The sequence below is a fragment of the Gymnodraco acuticeps genome, unplaced genomic scaffold (genome assembly GCF_902827175.1).
Source record: "Gymnodraco acuticeps unplaced genomic scaffold, fGymAcu1.1, whole genome shotgun sequence".
Taxonomy (NCBI): domain Eukaryota; kingdom Metazoa; phylum Chordata; class Actinopteri; order Perciformes; family Bathydraconidae; genus Gymnodraco; species Gymnodraco acuticeps.
The window spans coordinates 22391-42559 of NW_022990505.1; the positions used below are offsets into that span (position 1 = coordinate 22391).

The window sequence follows — 20169 nt, forward strand, 5'->3', positions numbered from 1 at the left end:
ATTATACACATTGATATAGGACGCTCAGTTTGGATCATCTGTCTAATGTGTTCTCATGATGAAGAACATGTGTTCACTGTTATTGCCATGTTTAAAGTGACATCTACATCCAGGTAATGCACTGCTCATGTTGTGATGCTTGAAGAACCACAGGAGGATCATGGTGAACTCTACTCACATTTCATATTTCACTATGGTGTCCTACTTCGACATATTTCATACTGACTGCATACTCTGACACTGGTCTTTTTAAATACCTTTATTTCCTGATCATTCTTGCTTTGTATATTTGTATTATAGGTGCCAATGTGTTGCTGATTGTGGTTATCTGTGTGAACAGGAGCTTACATAAACCTATGTACCTTTTTCTGTGCAGCCTGTTTGTAAATGAACTGTATGGTAGTACAGGGTTGTTTCCATTCCTTCTGGTTCAGATCCTCTCTGACATTCACACTGTCTCTGCTCCGCTCTGCTTCCTGCAGGTTTATTCTGTGCATACATATGTGTGTGTGGAATTCATTAATTTAGCCGTCATGTCTTATGACAGATATCTTGCTATCTGTTATCCTCTGCAATATAACACACATATGACGTTTAAAAAGGTTGCAATGCTTATAACAATGACATGGTTATTGCCTTTCATTGCAATTTGGATTCTAATATCACTGAGTGTGTCTTTGCAGCTGTGTGGGAACATCATTAACAACGTTTACTGTAATAACTACTCCATTGTTAAGCTGGCCTGCTCTGACACTACAGTCAATAATGTGTATGGACTCATCTTTACTTTTTTCATAATCATGTTTCCTGTGTCTCTGATCGTGTACTCGTACATGAGGATCCTCAGAGTGTGTTTCTCTGGCTGTAAGCAGAGCAGACAGAAATCTGTCAGCACCTGCACACCTCACCTCGCTTCCCTCATCAACTTCTCCTTTGGGGCTTTCTTTGAAGTATCACAGAGCAGGTTTAATATGAGCGGTGTACCCAACATGTTGAGAATATTTTTATCATTATATACCCTCACTTGTCAGCCTCTCTTCAGCCCTATGATGTACGGCCTCAACATGTCCAAGATATACATCCTGTGTAAAAATCTGCTGCTAGTTGGGGTTAGGAATAACCTCTAACAGATGAGTTCAGTTTGAGTCAGAACAGGAGTTATAAATGTTGTCTCTAAAGGTCTGACCTTCTTCAGAAAGTGACCACAATCTGTTGCTGCAGTCACTGAAAGCTCTTCTTCTACACGTTGTACGGTCTAAAATTATAATGTATTGGGGTGATTTAGAAACTGGTTTGAAAGTGTCCATTGAGCATGAATGAAGTCAGTAAAGACTTTCTCCGACCACATGAACTTAATAAAGTGAATCTGAGTGAAAGCAGCAGAACGTCTGTTCTCCAGTTTCTCTCCTCACAACCAAATTGCCTTTTCTATTACATTGACAGGAAACACATTCCCCTAATCTTATACTGACGGATCACAAATACAATTTACATTTTGAAGTGGTTCCTTTTGAACGTTCCCATCAGGATAAAGTATAATTCTTTACTTCTTTATTTCATCTCCTACATGATATTGTTACTGCCTTCTAAAACTTTAAAAACTCTGTTGTGAAGTAACACTTTGCATTATACACCTTTCTATATTTAATTGATGATTTAACAGGCTGCTATTTCAAGACGTATGTGTTCATGTACTTTAAATACTGCTGCTGCTTATTATTTTGTTACCATGAATGTGTACTTAGTTTATTTAATATGTAAGTGTACTCATTCTATATCTGCCTTTGTATCTGCACTGTCCCTTTGCTGTACATTTTCTGATTGGACAAATAAAGGATTTCTGATTCTAATTCTGATTAAAAGCTAAATGATCTGAAATCGTGTAACCTCTGCACTCACACAAAGATGTATGGAACAAAATGTTGAAGTTCATTAATCTCAATTGAGTAGAAATAAAGTGAACTAAATAAGGGGACAGAATACGTTGCCTTTATAAATGAGATTGACCTGCCTACCTTTATCAGGTTATTATTATCTTAAATTATAACTGTCCATCTGGTCCAATTTGATCAGATTAAATTGATTTAAATTTCCACATTTGTAAATTTGGGATTTTTGGCTCTTTACAATCTGAACAGCATTCAAAGATTCAAAGCCGTTATCCTGATATTCACAGCAGCTACAGCAGGGATGGGCAAATGGCGGCCCTGAGATTAATTTATAAACAACGTAATTAATTAAAAAAAACTTGTAGTACTGATACGTCCACTAGACTCCTAGTTACGTTGCGAGCTGTTTACATGATTTCGTTCGGCAGCCAAATACCGCAAAATAATCTGTGACGCGTTCGTGTGTATTGTGTTTGTTTCCCGGGGAACCCTCACAAGAAACACCGGCTGTTGTTATGCCTGCTGTGACGTTAAGTTGCCTCTTGTAATTATGCCTTTACAAACTTAAAGGCTGTATTTATCATCTGAATTTGGCGATGAAGAAACACACTCCTCAATGTCAGTTTCGGTAGTTTAATGACAAGGATGACGACACCCTGAAACAGAACAATGCAGCAAGATAAGCTGACAAAGTACTACATCCATGCATGTCATGACCAATACAAATATATACAACGACACAGAGTATAGACACACCAAACAATAGTGGAAACAATCTTACATGAATGAGTGGATGAACATCTCAACTCGAGGCGGAGTGAATGAACAATGTTTGAACTAAAATGGCCGCTCGGCACTACCGGGTCAGAGCACGGCATATCCGGACAGCGACATTAGTGACGCTGCCCTCTAGTGGCCGGCGATAAACTCTTCATCCCCCCCAGACCGGAAAGCTATGGGCCGGAATAGATTAACGGTCTAAATCCCGCATCCAGCTGCCGGACTCGGGCTCGTAACGTGCAGGCGGCCTCCTCACGCGGCCCTCGGCGGCGACTGCGGCACCGGGAGCGGTGCACCCAGGAAGGCACCCGTAGGAACGGTGAGGTCAGAGGACGCCTCACCAGTAGGCGCCGGTGGGGAAGCGCCCATAGCCGAGTCACGGGGTCCAACAGCCGGCTGCTGAGTAATCCCCTGGGGCGTCGACCAGCCCGGGTGGATAGGTGGGGGCTGATGTCCCAGGGCAGCGGGCGGCGGCGACGGCGCAGCCGACTGCTCACGGGCGCAGGGTGTGGCCAGCGTGTAGGCACGGAGGAACCGCCGGTTGCGCAGTGTCAGACGTCCCGAACCGTCAACCCTGACCCGATACTGGTCGTGGCCCGGCGACTCCACCACGATCCCTGACCTGTCCCATTTGTGGGGGCTCGGGCCTTGCTGGTTCTGGAGGAATACCCTTTCGCCGAGTGCCAACGGGCGGAGCGGTCTTGAGTGAGTCCCCAGAGACTCGGTGGTACGGGACATACGGGTCCGAAGGGCGTCCTCCTTCACCGCCCATGCCTCGCGCCATAGCAGGCGGATATGCGGGTTCGAGAACGTCTCGAGGCGGTTCACGAAGGAGAGCGAGCCACCAAGGGGGCGGCCGAAGATGATCTGCGCTGGCGAGAGGTTGCATTCGGGGTCAGGCGTGTTTCGCAACTGCAGCATAGCACGCAGGAAGCTAACGGAAGACACACAGTGTTTGACGTGCCATAAGCGGAGGAAGTCCTCAGTGTGGCTTGCCTTGAATTCCGGACCACCGTCGCTCGAGAGCTCCTCCGGTATGCCGAAGGTGGCGAAGAACGAACGGAGGTGTTGGACCAGGCCAGCTGAGCCCGCCAGGGCAGTACCCGCCGTAGAGCTCAGGACCTCTACCCAGCCCGAGAGCCGGTCCCCGACAAGGGGACTAGGTAGTGGTGGCCCCCATAGTCGAAGAAGTCAGCAAACACCGCCTCGAATGGCGTGGACGGGGGTGAGGACGGCCGGGGGGGTGTAGCCGCCTGTGACGGAGCATTGCGGTTGCAGTCTGCACACCCCTCCCTGGTGGCCTGAATGTCCCCGGACATCCCGGGCCAGTAAACTATGGCTCGGGCATGCTGCCCCATTGCTGAGGTCCCCTGGTGAGCGGCATGGAGATGCCGAAGGACTCGGGATGGGGGGACCACGACGCGGTCCCAATAAAGCAGGACGCCGTCCTGTGCGTAGACGGACTCACAGACAGGGTCGTTAACGTCAATCCCACCCTCCTGCTCCATGAGTTGGAGGAGGGTCCAAGAGACGGCTCCGAGCTCCCGTGCGTCGTCGCGGATGGAGGCCATGAGTGCTGACTCCACAGCGTCAGGCCCGCTCGGCAGCCCCAATGAGAGGCCGTTCGCTGAGCACGAGGGGGAATGATCGATTATTATTTGTCAGGGCTGTCCAATTTTCGATTTTGATCATGGTCAGTTTATGGCATCCCTAATTCCGACACCCTGAAGCCAGCTAAATCGATGCACCTCTCCGCGAACTGAAGCTTGTCCGGGTTCAACACGATGCCCGACCGACCGACACGCGTCAGGAAGTCGATGGTCTTCCACCAGTGTTGCTCCAGGTCGGTGTCATAGTGGATGGTGTCATCCACACAACGTTCCTCGCGTTCATAGTCCGAGAGGACGGCGTCAAACCGACGGTTGTAGCCATCCCCTGATGACAGGAAACCCTGTGGTGCCCCGGTGTAGCTCCAACGGCCGAAGGGTGTGATGAAGGTAGTGAGGTGGCGATCCGACTCACGCAGGGGGACACTGTGGTAGCCGTTCCAGGCGTCCGTGACGGTCTTCCAGGTGCCCTTCGGGACGCGGCGTGCAAGGTGGAACGGGGACTCAGTGGCGAAGGTCTCACGTTGACAGAACTTGTTGAGGCAGGGGGAGGTCCACGGTCCTGCGGGGGGAACCGTTGTGCTTCCGAGTGACTACCATACGATGGCACCACGCCACTGGCTCGCCGTATGGCACGCGTTCAATGACCCCAAGGGCTTCGTCCCGCAGGAGGTCATCGTGGACCCTCTGCTGCCAGTGTAGAGGCACTGTAGCCGCGGTGTGGCATGCTTTAGGCGTAGCTGCGGGGTCCACGTGCATCTCGATAGGTGGCCCCTCCATGCATGGCAGTGCCCGATGGGGGCAAGTATTGAATGTCGACAAGGCATATCTCCTGAGTAGCCAACCTTTCATCCGGTTGTTGTTCTCTGGCGTACAAGGGAACGGCAGTGCTGCAGGGCGCGCCGGGGGGACCGTGCGCTGAGGACATGAACACTGGGCGTCCCGGGGGTCACCTGGCCCCACGCAGCCGCCGTTGGCTAACCTCGTCGCATTGACGGACAAGGGCTGGTCTGGCGTGTCAGCCGTGTCAGGGCTACGCCTGTCCTTGGGCCCCCTGCAACGTCGTCCGACGGGAAGTTCACGGGCAAGAGGCCGAGGTTGAGCAACGACTCGTAGGAGAGGTACATGGCCCGGACCGAGCTGCTCACATATACCATGGAACGACAGGATGTAACACACCCCCCGCTGCAGGTCGTCGAGAGCCTAGCGAAGAATGCTCCCTCGATGGCTATAGGGGAGCGGTTGGCAGCCGACAGGCTGAGGCTGACGGGTCGCAGGTCGTCCCGCGAGAAACCGCAGGCCAGGAACTCCTCCAGAGACCAAAGGTCCGACTGCGCGCCAGTGTCCGCGACGGCAGATATCCGAGCTCCGTCGGCCGAGCCCCGGTTGCTGGTGCCATCCCTCAGCCCGACTGGCATGTCCATCGAGATGGTGAATAATGCTCGGGGGTGGTCTCTCAGCCTGGCTCGTCTCCATTCGCCCTTGGAGAAGATGTGGTGCTCGAGTCTGATAGGTGCAGGCCTGTTGACACAGCCGTGCAACGTAGGGGAGCAGCGTCGGCGATGGCTCCCGTATTGCGCACTTGTTTGGCATTGTTTGGGATGACCTAATTAAAATAGCGTCCCCCCAGTAAAAAAATCCCCACTACACCACTGGTCCAGACCAATGTGTAAAAACATACGACCACTGAGACTTAGAATAAAATGTCTTTAACAGAATAAAAGAGAGGAAGGTGTGTCTGTCCTCTAATGCTCACTTTAGTCTTTGACCACCCTCTTTCCGCTTATACGATATTGAACAAATTAGACAAGTTAGCGACATTAGCCAGACGCTGAAAGACCTGCAGTGTAGTTTCATGTGCTTTCTGGAAACATGGCTACATCAGGATATATCTGATAACCAACGCGGTATCACGGCAAGACGTGAACATGTGGCGATTTACCATGCTGGGAGACGTGAAGATGTCACGATTTCGTCCCTTCAAACGTGACAGTTAAGGCCCTGACACACCAGGACGATTTCGGCCATTTTTGTTAGTCGGAAGACGAAGCGTGTCCTGTCGCCCAAACTCAATTTGGTGTGTCCCGTGACACGCCTTATTTGGACTGCCTGACCCGATACATCGGGTCAGGCAGTCGGACCAAGCAATCACTCTGATTGGCTGTTCAGCTAGCGAATCAGTGCATGAGAAGCGAAACGGAAGTGAGGGACGTAAACAAACGATTTAAGAAGGCACACACAGACTGCTATTCATTTTCATCTCATCATGGCGATCTGGAATGACGCAAACGAAGACCTGCTCATGACCTTGATCCAGGAGAGGCCAGCTCTGTACGACATCACAGAGAAAAGGTACTCGAACCGAGTAGTGAAAACCGGACTCTGGCGAGAGATTGAAACGCAACTTGGTTTCTCGGGTAAGATTATCTTTTTCATCAATTGAGCTCTTTAGCAGATATTGTTGGCTTTTTATTGTTTGCCAGCGTACAGTGACGTTAATGTGAAATGTAATTTGTTATTTCAACCTTGTGTTTTGTTGTTATCTTGTTGCTAGCTGTTGCTAGCTGTGCAGTTTGGCACTGCATATAGATATGAATTGGACATGCTAACTAGCCACAATGCTTACATCGTTTATTTGTGTGAGAAAGAGAAAGAAAGAGCTGAAGAATTGGGATTCTCTGCGAACCCAGTGCACCCGGTACAGGAGACTTGCCCCTTCGGGTAGTTGTGGAGCACAAAGGACTGGCAGACAGCAGTGGATCATAACCAGGATGCAGTTTTTAGAGCCCTACACAAGAAGGAAGGAGAGTACTTCAAACCTCACCATCACGGTAACTATTTTATTTGTTGAGTACAAATAAGTGTTTCTTGCTTCTTTCATTTACAAAAACCTTATTTTCATTCATTTGGTGGTTACAGTGTTAAATATAACAATAACAGAATAATATATATATTATTGTATTATAATTATTGATGTGCTCATCAACTTAATGTTGCAGCTGGTAAAGGAGGAGCTAATTGAAATACATGATATACTGCTGGGTAGCTCATGAAATTCACCATGAGATCAATAACGCTTTTATCTTAACCTATAATAATACATGATAAAATATGTCTTGATTATATTTTGTAGTGTTCTGAATCTTCTAGAAGTATGTCTTTAGCATCTGAATAGAGCCATCACAATGTGTCTACAATGTACCTCTCACACTTGACCACACCCCAAACTAATGGCACACACATTTCAGGGTATTGTTTTGTTATGAATGCTCAGTAAACAGTTTTAAGAAGCCATGGTATTAAATCCAACTAACTGTGAATTTATTTTAAAAAATGTAAGGAACTGCAGAATCAACCCCCGGTGGCACCAGCAGTGAAACCTGGACCAGCACCACAAGGACTCCTTCCACTTTGATGCTGAGCCCTGCACTCACTCCCCTGGCAGAATCCACCATCTGCACCACACCGGCACCGCGGCTCGGAGAGAGGCCGAGCACACTCAGCACTGAAGGCCTCCGGCGAAGCGCAGAATGATGATACTAAATGAGATACTGTCTACCGCTGTTCATTGTTCAAGATTGAAATGTAAATGTGCAAGCCGTTTTTCTGCCCCTCTATTCACATGTAGCCTTTCATACGTGATGGTTTCTTCATTCTTGAACTGTTGTGGAGCAGAACTATACAGTTGCAGGATTAGTCTCAAGTACCTCAATATAATTATAGTATGTCTGAACTTTATGTGCTCATTTCATCATTCATGTATTTTATATTCTACTAAAACTGAATCAAACCATAAACAAGGTGGCCTGTTGGGATTACTATATATATATATATATATATATATATATATATATATAATATATATAATATATATGCATTATTTGATCCCACTTTATGCTTTGCTCTTGCTGCTTGTTTTACACTGATTGTATATCTTATTTCTTACTGATGTAAAGCACTTTGAACTGCAATCCCCTGTATGAAAGGTGCGATACAAATAAAGTTATTATTATTCAGATGGATGTTTCTGCCCCTCTGTTCATTCTCCCATTATCCTCCTCAATCTGCCTAGAAGTATTTTAATGTTGTAGCTGTTACTATAACCAATACTAATGCTAGGTTGATCCTTAGTTGATACTGATGGTTGGTTAAAAAATCCCGTTCAAAACTTTCATCTAAACCATTCCCTCAATATCAATCAATCAATCAATCAATCAATCAATCAATCAATCAATCAATCAATCAATCAATCAATCAATCAATGTTTATTTATATAGCCCAATATCACAAATGTTACATTTGTCTCAGTGGACTTCACAGTTTGTACAAAATATCAGTATGACAATAGGACACCCTCTGTCCTCAGACCCTCTGTCCTCAGACCCTCTGTCCTTAGACCCTCTGTCCTTAGACCCTCTGTCCTTAGACCCTCTGTCCTCAGACCCTCTGACCTTAGACCCTCTGTCCTTAGACCCTCACATCGTACAAGGAAACACTTCCAGAGAAAACCCACAGTTTAAAGGGAACATGGGAGAAACCTCAGGGAGAGCAACAGAGGAGGGATCCCTCTCCCAGGACGGACAGACGTGCAATAGATGCCGTGTGTAAATTAAAGAGATAATACATTTGCAACATAGGTAGTCCAAATGTTTGGAATGCATGTGTGAATAATAGGAAGATGAATCCACGAGGATATCCATCCAGGACCTATGATCCAGGACCACAGCCACGACTCAAGATCCAGGGCTCGCGATGCAGGACACAGGACCGCAGGATCATCCATGACTCCGGATCCCGGCGTATATAGACACCAAAAAGAAAGACATGTGGGGAAGCTGGGTTAATCGGAACATGAGAGTACACAGGTATAGACAGAGAGAAGGAAGAAGTAAGATGTCCCCCGACAAACTAAGCCTATATCAGCAAAACTAGGGGCTGGATCTAATCAGCCCTAACTATAAGCTTTATCAAAAAGGAAGGTCTTAAGCGCACTCTTAAAAACGGATAGGGTGTCTGCCGCCCGAACACAAACTGGAAGCTGATTCCACAAATGTGGAGCTTGATAAGAAAAGGCTCTGGCTCCCATTGTACTTTTAGAGACTCTAGGAACAACCAACAACCCTGCATTCTTGGAACGCAATGCCCTAGTAGGACAGTAGGGTATAATGAGTTCTTTAAGGTAAGATGGCGCCTGCCCATTAAGGGCTTTGTAGGCGAGAAGAAGAATTTTAAATGCTATCCTGTGTTCTATAGGGAGCCAGTGTAAGGCAGCCAGAACAGGAGTAATGTGGTCCCTTTTCCTAACTCTGGTTAGTACACGAGCTGCAGCATTTTGAATCAGCTGAAGCCACTTGACTGACTTCTTGGTACACCCTGATAATAAAGAGTTACAATAATCCAGCCTTGAAGTAACAAATGCATGGACTAGTTTCTCTGCATCGTTTTGAGGCAAGATATGCCTGATTTTTGCAATGTTACGTAGATGGAAGTAGGCGGTCCTTGAGATTGATTTTATGAGGGCGTTAAAGGATAAATCCTGATCAAATATAACACCAAGATTCCTTACAGTCTCACTGGAGGCCAAATTAATGCCATCCATAGTTAGTATATCTTTAGATAAATGGAACAAATTCAGAAGCTTTATCTTAATTTTCACAACTGCTACAATCAAAATCTGAAGGCCTAGGCTCCTCTTACAGTGGAACACACAATATACTTAGCTTATACAATATATATATATATATATTGGCCTTCAGATTTTGATTGTAGCAGTTGTGAAAATTAAGATTAAGCTTCTGAATTTGTTCTTGTTATAATCCAGACCTTTTGAATATTTGAAAGGCCAACACTCTTGTATTCTTCAAAAAGTATCTCAAAACTAACTCTGATTGTATGTGAAGCATCTTTGAGCACTAGAACAAGCCCTATACAAATCCCATCTATAATCATTATACAGATCCACATCTCTCCTCAGGGTGGACATTGCTGACACACTCAGCTTAATGGTTTTGTTTTTATATTACATTATTACTTGTATACACTTTAATAAACTCATGTGTGGTCAGAGAAAGTCATTCAATAACTGTATTCATGTTCAATGGAACATTTCAAGTTGCATTTCAAAATATGTGCCAATACATGTTGATGAGATGGCTAACGTGTCTGGATTTCAGATCTTATTGCTTTGCTCCTTAACAATATGTGGAAGAAACATTCCTTAATTCTCTATTTGGGACACATGAGGTGCATTTAATAGTGATTTTACATTCATAGTGTATTGTTGGATATTTTATTTTAAGAGTTGAAAATTATCTGGAAACTCCCGGTGCATCAATTGCATGGTCCCTGTTGAATAAAGAAAGATAACAGTTCAATATGTTGAAGCATTTTTATTCCTCTTCTGACTCAAACTGAACCATCCTGTTACATGTTATTCCCAACACAGGCTAGCAGCAGATTCTTACACAGGATGTATATTTGGGACACATTACATGTGAGAGAAGACGAAGGTGAACATATTGTCAACATATTGGGAACATAGTTGATATGAAGCTGCTCTGTGTCTGTTCACAGCGAGGAGCTTCATTCAGCTTTAACTTCAGTTTCACTCCTAACGTCCGGACTCATGGACCTTTCAGGGTTCTCCTAAAATCACTGAGGCTGATATGAAAAGTGAAAAGCAAGAGAAGAAACAGAAAAAGAGAGCAGCATCAAGCTCAGCACATGTACAGCTGCACGTTTAATTTCCTTCCTCTGCACACAGTGAACGAGACACGTCATTAGAGTTAATACTGCTGAAGTCAGGGTCCTTTCATTCTCTTTCTCTGCAATCTCTTGATGACCTACACTTCTCCGTACAACAGGCGCTTACATATGATGCGGATTTTAGTCATCTTCAGCCCGTACAGGACTGGGGTAAAGAGAGGCTGGCATGTTAGAAAGTACAGGGATAATAAAATGCGCAGCATATTCGGCACATATTTCATAGCAAATCTGTTCTGTAATACTTCAAAGCAAGATCCAAAAGAAGCATTGAGCAGGGAAGCGAGGTGAGGTGTGCAGGTACTGAGAGCTTTCTGTCTGGTCTGTTTGGAGCCAGAGAAACACACTCTGAGGATCCTCATGTACGAGATCAAAGTGAGAGAAACAGGAAACATTATTAAGAAAAAAGTTATAATTAGTCCATATATATTATTGACTGTAGTGTCAGAGCAGGCCAGCTTAACAATGGAGAAGTTATCACAGTAAACTTTGTTAATGATGTTCCCACACAGCGTTAAAGGAACAGTCAGAAAAATCAAAATCAAAATGGCAATAAGTGGAAACAGCCACGTAAGAGCAATAAGAAAGGCAACCCTGTTAGAAGTCATACGAGTGTTATATTGCAGAGGATAACAGATAGCAAGATATCTGTCATAAGACATGGTGGACAAATTAGTAAATTGTATACCTGTATATGTATACAGAGAATAAATCTGCAGGAAGCAGAGCGGAGCAGAAACAGTGTGAATGTCAGAGAGGATCTGAACCAGAAGGAATGGAAACAACCCTGTACTACCACACAGTTCATTTACAAACAGGCTGCACAGAAAAAGGTACATAGGTTCATGTAAGCTCCTGTTCACACAGATAACCACAATCAGCAACACGTTGGCACCTATAATACAAATATACAAAGCAAGAATGATCAGGAAATAAAGGTATTTAAAAAAACCTGTGTCAGAGTATGCAGTCAGTATGAAATATGAAATGTGAGTAGAGTTCACCATGATCCTCCTGTGGTTCTTCAAGCATCACAACAAGAGCAGTGCATTACCTGGATGTAGATGTCACTTTAAACATGGCAATAACAGTGAACACATGTTCTTCATCATGAGAACACATTAGACAGATGATCCAAACTGAGCGTCCTATATCAATGTGTATAATACAGAGATCCAGAGTGTGTGAGGTGCTGCTCTCCTCACTGAGCTGAAACTCTGAGCTGCTGCTTTTACCTTCTGTCTGCAGCTCACTGACGTCATCCTTCAGGGATCCTCCTTCTGTAACTCAGGGTTTCACCACCAGATGCAGACGTGCTCCATTCAATCCGTCAATCCACATTATTTTAATGTCACCCAGCGACGTATAGGCCTCTCTTTAAAGAATGCAGACAATTCTCTGTTTGGTGCTGATGGCATCTTGGTTTCTATTCGTCTGCATCTTGTTTTTTGGTCGTCACCATCTTGGTTTGTAGTCGTCACCATCTTGTTTTTTGGTCGTCACCATCTTGGTTTCTGGTCGTCACCATGTTGGTTTGTAGTCGTCACCATCTTGGTTTCTACTCGTCACCATCTTGGTTTCTATTCGTCACCATCGTGGTTTCTAGTCATCACCATCTTGGTTTCTAGACGTCACCATCTTGGTTTCTAGTCGTCACCATCTTGGTTTCTAGACGTCACCATCTTGGTTTCTAGTCGTCACCATCTTGGTTTCTAGTCGTCACCATCTTGTTTTTTGGTCGTCACCATCTTGGTTTGTAGTCGTCACCATCTTGTTTTTTGGTCGTCACCATCTTGGTTTCAACTCGTCACCATCTTGGTTTCTACTCGTCACCATCTTGGTTTCTACTCGTCACCATCTTGGTTTCTATTCGTCACCATCGTGGTTTCTAGTCATCACCATCTTGGTTTCTAGACGTCACCATCTTGGTTTCTAGTCGTCACCATCTTGGTTTCTAGTCGTCACCATCTTGGTTTCTAGTCGTCACCATCTTGGTTTCTAGTCGTCACCATCTTGTTTTTTGGTCGTCACCATCTTGGTTTCTAGTCGTCACCATCTTGGTTTTTGGTCGTCTCCATCTTGGTTTCTAGTCGTCACCATCTTGGTTTCTGGTCGTCACCATCTTGGTTTCTGGTCGTCACCATCTTGGTTTCTGGTCGTCACCATCTTGGTTTTTGGTCGTCACCATCTTGGTTTCTAGTCGTCACCATCTTGGTTTCTAGACATCCCCATCTTGTTTTCTGGTCGTCACCATCTTGTTTTTTGGTCATCAACATATTGGTTTCTGGTAGTTACCATCTTTGTTTGTAGTCTTCACCATCTTGGTTTCTAGACATCCCCATCTTGTTTTTTGGTCGTCACCATCTTGGTTTGTAGTCGTCACCATCTTGTTTTTTGGTCGTCACCATCTTGGTTTCTGGTCGTCACCATGTTGGTTTGTAGTCGTCACCATCTTGTTTTTTGGTCGTCACCATCTTGGTTTCTGGTCGTCACCATGTTGGTTTCAACTCGTCACCATCTTGGTTTCTACTCGTCACCATCTTGGTTTCTATTCGTCACCATCATGGTTTCTAGTCATCACCATCTTGGTTTCTAGACGTCACCATCTTGGTTTCTAGTCGTCACCATCTTGGTTTCTAGATGTCACCATCTTGGTTTCTAGTCGTCACCATCTTGGTTTCTAGTCGTCACCATCTTGGTTTCTAGACGTCACCATCTTGGTTTCTAGTCGTCACCATCTTGGTTTCTAGTCGTCACCATCTTGTTTTTTGGTCGTCACCATCTTGGTTTGTAGTCGTCACCATCTTGTTTTTTGGTCGTCACCATCTTGGTTTCAACTCGTCACCATCTTGGTTTCTACTCGTCACCATCTTGGTTTCTATTCGTCACCATCGTGGTTTCTAGTCATCACCATCTTGGTTTCTAGACGTCACAATCTTGGTTTCAACTCGTCACCATCTTGGTTTCTACTCGTCACCATCTTGGTTTCTAGTCGTCACAATCTTGGTTTCTAGTCGTCACCATCTTGGTTTCTAGACGTCACCATCTTGGTTTCTAGTCGTCACCATCTTGGTTTCTAGTCGTCACAATCTTGGTTTCAACTCGTCACCATCTTGGTTTCTACTCGTCACCATCTTGGTTTCTAGTCGTCACAATCTTGGTTTCTAGTCGTCACCATCTTGGTTTCTAGACGTCACCATCTTGGTTTCTAGTCGTCACAATCTTGGTTTCAACTCGTCACCATCTTGGTTTCTACTCGTCACCATCTTGGTTTCTAGTCGTCACAATCTTGGTTTCTAGTCGTCACCATCTTGGTTTCTAGACGTCACCATCTTGGTTTCTAGTCGTCACCATCTTGGTTTCTAGTCGTCACCATCTTGTTTTTTGGTCGTCACCATCTTGGTTTCTATTCGTCACCATCGTGGTTTCTAGTCATCACCAGCTTGGTTTCTAGACGTCACCATCTTGGTTTCTAGTCGTCACCATCTTGGTTTCTAGTCGTCACCATCTTGGTTTCTAGTCGTCACCATCTTGGTTTCTAGTCGTCACCATCTTGTTTTTTGGTCGTCACCATCTTGGTTTCTAGTCGTCACCATCTTGGTTTTTGGTCGTCTCCATCTTGGTTTCTAGTCGTCACCATCTTGGTTTCTGGTCGTCACCATCTTGGTTTCTGGTCGTCACCATCTTGGTTTCTGGTCGTCACCATCTTGGTTTTTGGTCGTCACCATCTTGGTTTCTAGTCGTCACCATCTTGGTTTCTAGACATCCCCATCTTGTTTTTTGGTCGTCACCATCTTGGTTTGTAGTCTTCACCATCTTGTTTTTTGGTCGTCGCCATCTTGGTTTCTGGTCGTCACCATGTTGGTTTGTAGTCGTCACTATCTTGTATTTTGGTCGTCACCATCTTGGTTTCTGGTCGTCACCATGTTGGTTTCAACTCGTCACCATCTTGGTTTCTACTCGTCACCATCTTGGTTTCTATTCGTCACCATCGTGGTTTCTAGTCATCACCATCTTGGTTTCTAGACGTCACCATCTTGGTTTCTAGTCGTCACCATCTTGGTTTCTAGATGTCACCATCTTGGTTTCTAGTCGTCACCATCTTGGTTTCTAGTCGTCACCATCTTGGTTTCTACACGTCACCATCTTGGTTTCTAGTCGTCACCATCTTGGTTTCTAGTCGTCACCATCTTGTTTTTTGGTCGTCACCATCTTGGTTTGTAGTCGTCACCATCTTGTTTTTTGGTCGTCACCATCTTGGTTTCAACTCGTCACCATCTTGGTTTCTACTCGTCACCATCTTGGTTTCTATTTGTCACCATCGTGGTTTCTAGTCATCACCATCTTGGTTTCTAGACGTCACCATCTTGGTTTCTAGTCGTCACAATCTTGGTTTCAACTCATCACCATCTTGGTTTCTACTCGTCACCATCTTGGTTTCTAGTCGTCACAATCTTGGTTTCTAGTCGTCACCATCTTGGTTTCTAGACGTCACCATCTTGGTTTCTAGTCGTCACCATCTTGGTTTCTAGTCGTCACCATCTTGTTTTTTGGTCGTCACCATCTTGGTTTCTGGTCGTCACCATCTTGGTTTCTAGTCGTCACCATCTTGGTTTCTAGTCGTCACCATCTTGGTTTCTGGTCGTCACCATCTTGGTTTCTGGTCGTCACCATCTTGGTTTCTGGTCATCACCATCTTGGTTTCTGGTCGTCACCATCTTGTTTTCTGGTCGTCAACATCTTGGTTTCTAGTCATCACCATCTTGGTTTCTGGTCGTCACCATCTTGGTTTCTAGTCGTCACCATCTTGGTTTCTGGTCATCACCATCTTGGTTTCTGGTCGTCAACATCTTGGTTTCTGCTCGTCACCATCTTGGTTTCTGCTCGTCACCATCTTGGTTTCTTGTCGTCACCATCTTGGTTTCTGGTCATCACCATCTTGGTTTCTGGTCGTCAACATCTTGGTTTCTAGTCGTCACCATCTTGGTTTCTGGTCGTCACCATCTTGGTTTCTAGTCGTCACCATCTTGGTTTCTGGTCATCACCATCTTGGTTTCTGCTCGTCACTATCTTGGTTTCTGGTCATCATCATCTTGGTTTCTGGTCATCACCATCTTGGTTTCTGCTCATCACCACTTATTCACAGCACCACCCACCCTGGATGTTATGCCCCTGGTTATACTTAAAGGTGGTCGATTTTGTGGTGCTCTACTGTCCGCACACAGCACCTTAGCACTTAGCACTGCTGCATCTTATTCCCATCTCTCCCTGACATGTGCAAACCCAGATGTTCACACCCTACAGAACCTCATGCCCCTGGAAACACTTTGCGGTGATCTACCCTAAGCCCATCAGCATCCATAGTCGGCCTTCTTCAAGGCACCCCCCCCCCCGTGCTGGAGGTTCACACTTTAACAGTTTTGTCATATTTCGTCTTTCCACGGGTGGGTGTGTCTGGCAAAGATGTGTACCCAAACTCAAGCACTCTCACTCTGACTAAACACATAAGTACATCCAAGTAAGACATTAGTGCCCCTTAGCTGCCCCCCGCTCCAGGAGCTTCAAAGTGCAGACCTCTGAGCCCTGTAAAATATTATTATTCCGACCGCCAAGCACCGGCATGTGGACCCGGTCAGGAGGCCCTCCGATGGCGGGTCAAATTTGCTGATAGCACAGCTGACGGCTGGACACTAGCCGTCGAGGAACACCAGGGCAGGACCAGGCAGTTCACTCTTTGCAGACGAGCATATATGACAAGCATCCCGCCGCGGGACCCGTGGTGGGACCCCTGAGTCAGACGGTTCGTCTCGGTCACGCTTCATATCGGGCGGCCCGGGAGGGAAGAGACACGCAGGGTTACCCCCACGCAGCACACCCTCCCTGCCATCAGAGTCGAACCCGCTGTTCGGAGGAACCGACCGCCAGAGCACCGACACGAGGCCGGGCCGGCGGAGGCCCTCCGATGGCGGGTCAGACAAGCATATATGGTTGTTACGCAGGATCATACAGGTAGCCTGTGATTAAGTAGGGTCGACCCTATATCATGTGAAGCCACCGAACGTTGGTCCCCGGGGAAACCGGTGCCCGGAGCAAGGCTGATTACTGAATGCTGCAGCCGACCAAGGCTGCTAAGCAACAGTGGAGGGTTAGAGAAACGACAGTGTTTGCCTGGCGCACCGCGGCGTAGGTGGGGAGGTTCCAGCCCGGAACCTCCATCCCGCCGCGGGACCCGTGGTGGGACCCCTGAGTCAGATGGTTCGTCTCGATCACGCTTCATATCGGGCGGCCCGGGAGGGAAGAGACACGCAGGGTTACCCCCACGCAGCACACCCTCCTTGCCATCAGAGTCGAACCCGCAGTTCGGAGGAACCGACCGCCAGAGCACCGGCACGAGGCCGGGCCGGCGGAGGCCCTCCGATGACGGGTCACGTTTGCCATTCTATCAGTGAGAAATCAGGAAAAAGTCTGACTTAACTTTTGGAAGAACCAGAGAAAATGGTGAAAATTGATAAATTGTATCCGAAAATAGTGTTCCATAAGGCGGGTAGAGTCCCCTGACAACTCTCCTTACATTCCTCCAGAGTCTGAAAAAGTCTGACTTAACTTTTGGAAGAACCAGAGAAAAGGGTGAAAATGGATAAATTGTATCCGAAAATAGTGTTCCATAAGGCGGGTAGAGTCCCCTGACAACTCTCCTTACATTCCTCCAGAGTCAGAAAAAGTCTGACTTAACTTTTGGAAGAACCAGAGAAAAGGGTGAAAATGGATAAATTGTATCCAAAAATAATGTTCCATACGGCGGGTAGAGTCCCCTGACAACTCCCCTTACATTCCTCCAGAGTCAGAATAAGTCTAAGTTAACTTTTGGAAGAACCAGAGAAAGGGGTGAAAATGGATAAAATGTATCCGAAAATAGTGTCTCATTATTCCGAGACAACCCTTGAATTCCTCCAGAGGCCAGTTCAAAAACTTAAAGTTTGGTAAGAACCATGATTGGAGGCAACAATTGTATCCGATCCAAAGTGCTCATGCAGCGGATGCATTCCTCCATGATTTCCCCATCATGTGAAATAGGCCGTTTTTTTCTAAGTGCTCTCAAAAACCGGGTTTCCGATTTCGTGCAGATGGTAGCTTGGAAAAGATGAATGAATTTTTTCGACGGAGGAAGGGAGGTCTCGATTCCCCTCTCCGTTGTAAACTGTAACGGGGTAGTGCAAATGTCTCCGGGGCTTCCGCCGGAAGCGCCGAAGACATGAGCTTTTTGCAGCCCCTCCTCCGTTGGCACTTAGCCGTTTTTTCGAGAATTTTTTTTTATTTCTTTTTTGATTATTTTAAGATATAATTGACCGTTTTATTTACTTTTTGTTGCTTTCCACGGATGGGGGCGCATGGCAGGCCACCTATGAGCTCCCAAATTCGGCCTGGAACCTCCGGGAATTGTGTCCATTTCATCCACATGTGACTACCCATTAAATGTACATGAAATGGACGCGACCAAATGTACATGAAATGGACAGGAACTTCATTTTTGATTATTTTAAGATATAATTGACCGTTTTCTTTACTTTTTTTTGCTTTCCACGGGTGGGGGCGCATGGCAGGCCACATATGAGCTCCAAAATTCGGCCTGGAACCTCCGGGAATTGTGTCCATTTCATCCACATGTGACTACCCATTAAATGTACATGAAATGGACGCGACCAAATGTGGCAGCAGGTTCACTGCTGTAAGCAGGGTCCCACACTCACAGGCAGAGATCCAGGGTGATGCACATGGCTTTCTTACCTTGGAATGAGTGTGTGAAAGCTGGGTAAAAGTACTGTGAATACAGGGAGGGAGAGAGAGCAGCAGCAGCAGCAGCAGCAGCAGCAGCAGCAGCAGCAGCAGCAGCAGCAGCAGCAGCAGCAGCAGCAGCAGCAGCAGCAGCAGCAGCAGCAGCAGCAGCAGCAGCAGCAGCAGCAGCAGCAGGATGTGACCCAGAGAGCTCCTTCCAGCACCTCGCTCTCCCACCACCCAGAGGACAGGCTGCTTCACAGCACTATGTAACCCAGGAAAGAAGCTTGAAACCTGTCCATTTCATCCACATTTGACTAAAAAAAAGTACAGGAATATGTCAATTTTTCATGAAATGTAAAGCAGAGTCACTGCTGTGTCAGCAGGGTGTCAGCTTTGTGGACCCCAATTTAGCAGGAGATGTCCATGATATTGACAAACATATTTATATACAGAATGATGATTATTTTACCCTCAGACACATGCATAGAGAACCCCCAAGTGTTGCATGTGTGTAGGCATAGTTGGTAAAATGTGTCCAGCCGGTGGCAGGGAATTTGTATTGGTAGTTGACATCACATTTCCATTGTGCGGACATCAGTACATTTGAAGGACAAGTCCCATGTTAACTATGTCCATAAGACAGACATTTTCCTTACAGTTTCTAGTCGTTACCATCTTGGTTTATAGTCTTCAACATCTTGTTTTCTAGTCGTCACCATCTTGGTTTCTGGTCATCACCATCTTGGTTTCTGGTCGTCACCATCTTGGTTTCTGGTCATCACCATCTTGGTTTCTGGTCGTCACCATCTTGGTTTCTGGTCATCACCATCTTGGTTTCTGGTCGTCACCATCTTGGTTTCTGGTCATCACCATCTTGGTTTCTGGTCATCACCAGATTGGTTTCTGGTCGTCAACATCTTGGTTTCTAGTCATCACCATCTTGGTTTCTAGTCGTCACTGCCAGTTTCCTCAGGACCTGGTGGTGGCACCATCGACTCCAGCCCTAGTGAACTTGATGTTTTTTGTTAGCGGTTTCGGGCATAGATAATGAGGCGGGAAACTGACAAAATCTAAAAATGACAAGTCTCCCCGAAACAAATGAAAAGATTGTTTGACCGGGTTTTGGTTCTGAAGCGGTTTATTGATTCTCCTTTCCAGGCTTTAACACAGCCTTCGCCGTCTTTGTTTATGAACCTCTGTCACTCAAACGCAAGTTTCCAGAACTAATATTGTATTTGACATTGTAGCAAAAACATCGTTAGGGTTTTCAGTAACTATCCCAAACAACAGGGAGAAAGACGTCATACCAATGAGGACCCTGGCTATGTTCACAAAACCCGGGTCCCTCCCATGCT

The 20169-nt window shown here is 46.0% G+C and overlaps 2 protein-coding genes across 2 annotated transcripts; one reads left to right on the plus strand and one right to left on the minus strand.

Annotated features, from left to right (window-relative positions):
- Window positions 1-212: 212 nt before the first annotated feature.
- Window positions 213-1127, plus strand: LOC117553101 (olfactory receptor 11A1-like; the record flags this gene model as incomplete). Its single annotated transcript, XM_034226888.1, has 1 exon — window positions 213-1127. A coding segment is annotated over one exon (915 nt), but the record flags the coding sequence as incomplete, so codon positions are not given.
- A 9991-nt stretch (window positions 1128-11118) lies between these two features.
- On the minus strand, window positions 11119-12045 carry LOC117553099 (olfactory receptor 4D1-like). Its single transcript, XM_034226886.1, has one exon. The coding sequence runs from the start codon at window positions 12043-12045 to the stop codon at window positions 11119-11121; it is 927 nt and encodes a 308-aa protein (XP_034082777.1).
- Window positions 12046-20169: the final 8124 nt, after the last annotated feature.

Excerpts from the sequence above, each read along its gene's own strand:
- LOC117553099 (XM_034226886.1), bottom strand. The coding sequence starts at position 12,045 with ATGGTGAACTCTACTCACATTTCATATTTCATACTGACTGCATACTCT.